The 7,192-nt window shown below is 42.7% G+C and overlaps 1 protein-coding gene across 2 annotated transcripts; it reads right to left on the reverse strand.

Moving 5' to 3' along the window:
- Positions 1–1,861: 1,861 nt before the first annotated feature.
- On the reverse strand, positions 1,862–5,663 carry LOC119277039 (bifunctional riboflavin kinase/FMN phosphatase-like). 2 transcript variants are annotated; one of them, XM_037558249.1, is made up of 10 exons: positions 5,439–5,663; positions 4,969–5,155; positions 4,758–4,888; positions 4,281–4,350; positions 3,953–4,018; positions 3,368–3,522; positions 3,193–3,282; positions 2,935–3,068; positions 2,613–2,705; positions 1,862–2,286 (listed from the first exon to the last, which is right to left on the reverse strand). In XM_037558249.1, the coding sequence occupies exons 1-10, from the start codon at positions 5,500–5,502 to the stop codon at positions 2,122–2,124; spliced, it is 1,155 nt and encodes a 384-aa protein (XP_037414146.1). In that variant the 5' UTR covers positions 5,503–5,663; the 3' UTR covers positions 1,862–2,121. The 2 variants fall into 2 exon arrangements, with proteins under 2 accessions (XP_037414146.1, XP_037414145.1); XM_037558248.1 differs by having other exon boundaries at positions 2,929–3,068; positions 5,439–5,658.
- Positions 5,664–7,192: the final 1,529 nt, after the last annotated feature.

Here is a 7,192-nt window from a genome sequence, read left to right on the forward strand (position 1 = left end):
TCTCTCGTCTTCTTTAGTACGTAGATTTCCTTCAACGGTTATTGTAAGATGAATGTGCATACCCCAGCCAAATGAGAATATAAGATTTTTTACCAGAATTGTTGACCAGATTTGACCGGAGAAGGCAGAGATCTTTACAGTCAGTATTCTTTATCAAAGCCGTTTAGGCCGCCTCCTCCTTATACTAACCGCTCGCCTACACCGGAGCAAAGCTCTCTCGCTTGTAGTCGTCGCCGCCTCCATGATTCATGAACAATCACCAAAGAGAACAGCCACAATTAGCACTATCAACTTCGAGGAAAGAGAGAGGGGAATCAAAATGTAGGCCTGCACTTTACGGTGGACTGTTACCAAAGGAATACCATCGGCCTTGACCCTCATCATTATGGCGCCGCCGGCGGTTTCAGGGCTGACATTATAGAGCGACAGAATGGGAAGGGACGACCTGGGCCGATGGGGAAGTGGAGGTGATGCTCGTGGGCCTGTGGCGCTCGATGCAAAAAAACAAAATACTCAGCTGATTGACGAACGAGAAGCCGCCCAAGTCAATCTCCGGAGCAGCGGCCCGATAACGTTGGGCAAGCCTGGATGAGCGGGGCGACCGATGAAAAGGTGCGCTGTGTAACAGAACGATCTGCAGCGTTAAACGAGTTGATCGGATGGTTCAAAACGTCAAATCGCTGTGGAAGGCTGTAGCTAGCTAAGTTATACTGTTTAGTAATTTGCCTCAGATATAATTACGTATTGCCCATCTTTAGTGGTCAGAATTTCCTAAATGTCATGAGTTGCTTCTGTACTTTTTCTTTTGACAAGTATGCCTCTTTTGTTCCTACAAAATTGCCTGTCGGAATGAAGTTAATTGCCTGTTATCCTCTTTTGTAGTAGAAAGTAATTTCTTCTTGAAATTTTCACCTTGGCAATGGAGACAACATTTTGGACATGTATATGAGCTGTGTTAGTTTATTGGAATTTTGTTTGCTTGTTTTACGCACTCCCAAGATTGAATTGCTTTTCTCTGTTGTCAAACTTTGAGGAAAAAGCGAGCGGAAAAGGCATGATAAGTCTGGAGGCCGGAGCAAGTCTTTTGTTTAGCCAAAGATGACTCGAGATGAGGTGGGAACTATATACGTCTTGCTGGGGTTTTTTTTTATGGAAGATCATTATGGCTAGCTTTATTAAGATCAAAACATGTTACGTCTTGCTGTTTTTGGTAAAAGAATCGTCACACGTTTTGGAGTTTCCAAATGCTTCCGAAAATAGCCGACTGCTCGATCACGTTTCAGACAAAGAATAATTTTCGTACATGTATACTTACATGAGTACTTTAGCTGATTTGCAAGAACATGTCTCTTTCTTGAAACATTATTTGACGGATGTCAGAATACTTATTAATTTGATATACATATTACTCTCCCCGTTCACAAATATAAGATGTTCTAACTTTTTTTTCCTTGAATCAAATGTATACAAACATGTTTTAGTGTGTTTGGTTTTAGTGTGTTTGTTCACCATTTCAGTCTGTATGTAGTCTATACTGAAATACCCAAAACATCTTTTTATATGTAGTATACCGAAAACATCTTTATATTAGTGAACAGAGGGAGTAACATTTTGGATGGTCAGGTTGGACATGGAACATCCCTGCTGCCTCCCTGCATTTCTCATCTTGCCACCGGTTATGGCCGTGAGCACATACAGGCACTAACTGATGTTAATCTGATTGCAGGAATTAGCATCCCTGCTGATCCCAACACAAGCACAAAACGAACTCCTTCCAAGGAATTAGCATCCCTGCTGATCCCAACACAAGCACAAAACGAACTCCTTCCAAGAGTATAGATGACAAATGCTCAAAACCATTAGCCCGTAAATAATCATTTTCTACCCCCACTTCATTGTCTGTACACATTTTATCAACGCGACAAGGCACACACAATGATAAATAAAATATTACAGTGTATAAGATACCAAGAAATTGACAATATCGAGAGATTCCACGCAAGCTGCATTCCCAACAGCTCTTACAACTCTCCCAGCAATCCCTACATGTCTTCAAGGAAAATAAGCGATACCCGCAATCTTGTCAATAATATCAGATAGCTTGTAGTGACACGCCATGTATCACGCAAGAAGAAGGCCGTTTCGTGGCTCTGCGTATTCAGGTAAGGCTGGGAGGTCCAATGCACCCCTTGCCTTTGCATATTCAGAGAAAGCTGGGAGGTCTGGTGCATCTCTTGCAGTGGCCTGGTCTTCGTCAGTTATGCTCATTGCCTGGGATATATTTTCCTGCAACAAAAGTTATAATCATGCTTGGACTTGCATTCAAGGTTTTGACAATGGTCATATGACAGAGATATATTTTCCTGCAACAAAAGTTATAATCATGCTTGGACTTGCATTCAAGGTTTTGACAATGGTCATATGACAGAGTTGTAATTTAAAATATGTTCGGTTATGTCTAGGGGACTTCTGCGTTGCATGGCGAGGAGGCTCCATAGTAGAGTACCAAATGAAAATATTCTAAACAAAAAATTAAAATACACAGCATAACATCCAAAGTCTCAAGTCTCAACCTCATGAATTTATAATTATTTATATGATAAGGTCATTACCGAGCTTTGGAGCTTCCGGATGTAACCAATTAATAAAAGCTCCAAGGGATCCTCCGTTTTGGCCTTGTAGTGAGAATCAAGAACACGTATGTGCTGAAAAGGACAACCACATATCAAAGCTGGCAAATTATTTCGTTTTCCAATTATTTGGCAAGAAATGCCACAACGAACTCTGGAAATTTTGCATGTGTTAACGTACAACAGAAGAACTCCCATATAAATACATCCCTTCAAATTTGTAAATGATAATGGGCACTTACAAATCTAAAAGGTGCAGAATAGGCAAGAGATAAGACTATAAACTTAAAATACCAACCATTACTCTTTCGAATTTTCCCGGTGAAAGGTCCCACCCAATGCTGACCACCGCTTTAAAGACTCCATAAGTTTCCGACTTGGCCCAACCAAAGAAAATTCCTGATATTTGATCAGGAATAGAGTCGTAGGTACGCTCACCTGTTGCAAATAATGTTTTGGATTAAAAAATGTGCCGTTACGGTATTTTGCAAACCACTGTGTTCTAAGAAGTGTAATATTGTCAACTATTGACATATTAGAAGAGCGTGGTAAGGTGTCCGACCTGCTATAACTGTATGAGTATTGTTTAGAACCGCATCACCTATCTGAGCATTCGAGAGTAATGGTTCCATCGACAAAGCACCTTGAATGCCTGCAACATAAATGGCAGCCAGCAGACTTAAATAATTGAAATAAATCAACTAAATAAAACCAGTGGTTAATGGAGAAAGAATTACGATCGTCAAATGGGGGAAGACCCCACAACTCAGGATGAAAGTCTAGCAGTGAATAGAGGATGAGATCAGCAATTGAGTAACAATGCCTTTGACTTTGCAGTGATGGAACAGCAACTACCTTCGCCCCAGAAGCCTTGGCAGCCTGAACTCCAACACTGAGAACATTTTGCCAACAAAGCAGTAAGTTCAACTAAATACAAAACAGGCATTATTTTTTGACAAAAGCAACGTTAATATCTCTGTGATTAGATCTTCATTTCTGAGTGCAGAAATTTGGAATGGTACCTACTGTAAAGTGCAATTGTCTTGGGAGTGACAACACTTGGAAAAACATATTTGAAAAATAAAATAAAAGCAGATAAGCGCTAGCTTCTAAATTTCGTTTTCTTAGCACAACTATTTCGCCACTATGTCTGTGCTAGGCTATTTAAGGCTGCTGCCTGTACTATGATGCACATTCACAAGTTGTTTATTGTCAGATAAGCTAAATCTTGTACGAAACCTTTATTTCTTCCATTTCCCTTTCAAAGGGAAAACAAACCATCATTGGGGAAAACCTATAGGAGTAGCATTTGCTATACTTACAGAGAATCTTCTATCACCAAACATGACGACGGATTTACACCAAGTCTCTTTGCGGCCTCTAGAAATCTACAAAAGCATTGATGACACAAAATCAGCAATGTATGCACGAAGCTAAAGATGATTTAAATCGTGTTTTCAACAAAATTAGTTATCTTATATGGTGAATTAAAATAAGATGATATTATACGTGAATGTTATATCCTGAGACACAGGTAATTTCACTGCAAGTTACACCTTATGATGTTGCATGGAAATAGCACAGTTCGTACAAGCTATTCGCTGCAAGGAACATGCAATAAACATTCTGTAAAATTGTGTAAGTACCCACATGTCAGGGCAAGGTTTTCCATGAGGGACCTGATCACCACCAAGAACCACCGAAAAGCAGTCTTTCAGTTCTGGAAACAAGGAATTTTAATAGATCAGCAAGCAATTCATAACATAAATAAATCTAGCACTTATAAAACTTCCATTACTGCTATAACTTTTAAATTTGTGTAAGGGAATGTCTAGGGACTGAAAAAACAGAATTAACAATGGTTAGTACACCCAAAATGTGAGCATAGGGAACTCAGAAGATAGTCATGACAGATCAAGCAAAGCCACAATTTCTTTCACCAAATTAATGATTTACTAGTACTATATCAACGGACTTATCCTTTCCTTTCGGGAAACAAAAACTACTTTTTGCATTCCAAATGAAACTTGTGGAAATACCAAAAGGGGTGGCAAGTTATCCCATGCGGCACTCTATTTTTCTGGGGAAAAACACATGACGTATTGTAGATCGAAGTAAGGTTCAGACCTCCTAGTTTCAAAATTTTGTGATCAATATTTCTCCTTATGGAATTTGAAGCGAGCGCCAGCGGTGTTCCATTCTTGTGGAGGTGCTTGAGAAGTCTGCTAACCCCTGGAAGTGGGCTTGCCCTTTGCCACCTGGAGAACAAGTGAGGCCAAGTTCAGTGCTTCCGTTAATCGTGACTGACACTTGTTCAGCTGAGTAAAACGAATTAAACCTTTTGATATACAGCGGGTATATTGCCTCTGAATACTCCTCGACGGTGATCGGCAACCCATAGTCTGCGATGATCCCGGTTGTGGACTCCCTGTGCATCTGCCCCAATCGCTTCTCCTCCTTGGCCGCATCTGGGACTTTCCCGTAGGTCCCCAAGAACTCTTTCAGGACGTCCCTTGTTGCCCTCTCTGCACCAAGACACACCACACTTTACAAACTCCACATTGAACTTTTTTTAAGCTACTTCATGTTGCACCTTTACTCTGCTTTATTATTGGAAAAGGCAGCGACTCGGCACAATAAATCGTGATTATGGAATGCAGGACGTGGGCTTGGAGAAGATGACCAAACAACCCGCCACGAACAGAAAAAACAAATCAACTCGAGCATAGGACACATCGACCGAACTAGGCGGAGCATCGAACGGCACGGGACGGCGGCGTGAGCTTGAGAGCGAGCGGATCCGCGTACCTGTGTCCAAGAGGGTGCCGTCGAGGTCGAAGATCACGGCGGAGACCCGATGCGTCGCTGCCATGGATGAATCGCGGAGGAGACAAGGCGAGTCACGGAGGAGATTGGCGGGTTTGGGCGCCGTGGGAGGGAGGGCTGCTCCTGGGATTTAAGGGTCGGGGCGGAAGGAGGCCGACGAGGGGACAGGTGGAATCGGAGTCCATTTGCAACGATGCGCGACCGGTCAGGTTCGGGGACGCAATTGGTCGATTCCGTGCCTAGTGCCGTATGCCGCGGCAGGAGTTCGGACGTGTTTTCCTATATCTGTCCGTTCGGCGTTCCAGGGGCTTGGCCGGTCTCTCTTTTTTTTTCAACAGTCACCGGGGGAAGAGCTTTCCCACCTGAATATATTATATCACGCAAACGATGCAGCAGAGTATTAGAAGAGTACTATAAATGAACAAGTTTCACCTAGAAAGAATTGCATAGGATAGGAAATGAAGCCACTGTCTAGCACAGTTTCTATCATCTGTCTTTTTGAAACTGTCTTTTTAAAACGGAAAACCCAATGAGAGAAATCAGCAACAATATTCCTTAATGTTACGCATGTGAGACAATAGGTTTAGGGGGAACCGGCACACAACGAGTGGGGCACAATGTTACAACATACATACACGTATACAGAAACTATAAAGTCTAACACCCACCCTAGAGGTGGCCTATCACATATATATAACGAGTGGGGCACAATGTTACAACATACGTACACGTATACAGAAACTATAAAGTCTAACACCCACCCTCAAACTTAGCCACTTCCTAAAGAATCTAAAGGGTAAGATTGCGCCTACAGGCCTCAAACTGTGGTAGAGGCAATGACTTGGTGAAGATGTCTGCAAGTTGATCCTTGGAAGAGATGAACCTGATCTGTAGTTGCTTCTGAGAGAACACGTTTCCGCACAAAGTGATAGTCAACTTCAATGTGTTTCGTTCGGGCATGGAATACCGGATTTGCAGAATGGTGTGTAGCACCGATGTTGTCACACCAAAGGATAGGAGACTGCGATTGGGATATACCCAATTCCTGAAGCAAAGACTGTATCCAGATAATTTTTACAGTAGCATTAGCCACAGCCTTATACTCAGTTCCAGTACTGCTACGTGAAACAGTAGCCTGTTTCCGAGCACTCCAGGCGATCAAGGTAGAGCCAAAGAACACAACATAGCCCCCCGTAGATCGCCTGTCATCCGGACTGTCAGCCCAGTCCGCATCAGAATACGCCAAGAGGACCCCAGAGGGGTTCGGTCGAATATGCAGGCCACAAGACACGGTGAATCGGATATAGCGCAATATGCTTTAACAGCAGACCAATGAGTGTCATGAGGCGCCTGCAGATACTGACAAACTCTGTTGACCGCAAAAGAAATATCTGGTCTCGTGATCATCAAGTACTGAAGACCACCAACAATACTCCTATATTCCATCGCATCGGCAAAGTACAGAAGCTCACCATTAACAACAGTGATCTTTTTAGTGGTAGACATAGGTGTGGTCGTCGGTTTGCACTTGAGCATCCCAGCCCGCTGCAACAAATCCAAGGAGTACTTCTTCTGCATCATAACAAGTCCATCAGCACAAAAAGCAACCTCCACACCCAGGAAGTAGTGAAGCTTCCCAAGATCTTTGACAGCAAAATCAGCACCAAGGGATCGAACAAGAGCAGTAGCAGCCGACTGAGAGGAGCTGACAAGAATAACATCCACATAGACCAACA

Source organism: Triticum dicoccoides, chromosome 3B (genome assembly GCF_002162155.2).
Source record: "Triticum dicoccoides isolate Atlit2015 ecotype Zavitan chromosome 3B, WEW_v2.0, whole genome shotgun sequence".
NCBI lineage: Eukaryota > Viridiplantae > Streptophyta > Magnoliopsida > Poales > Poaceae > Triticum > Triticum dicoccoides.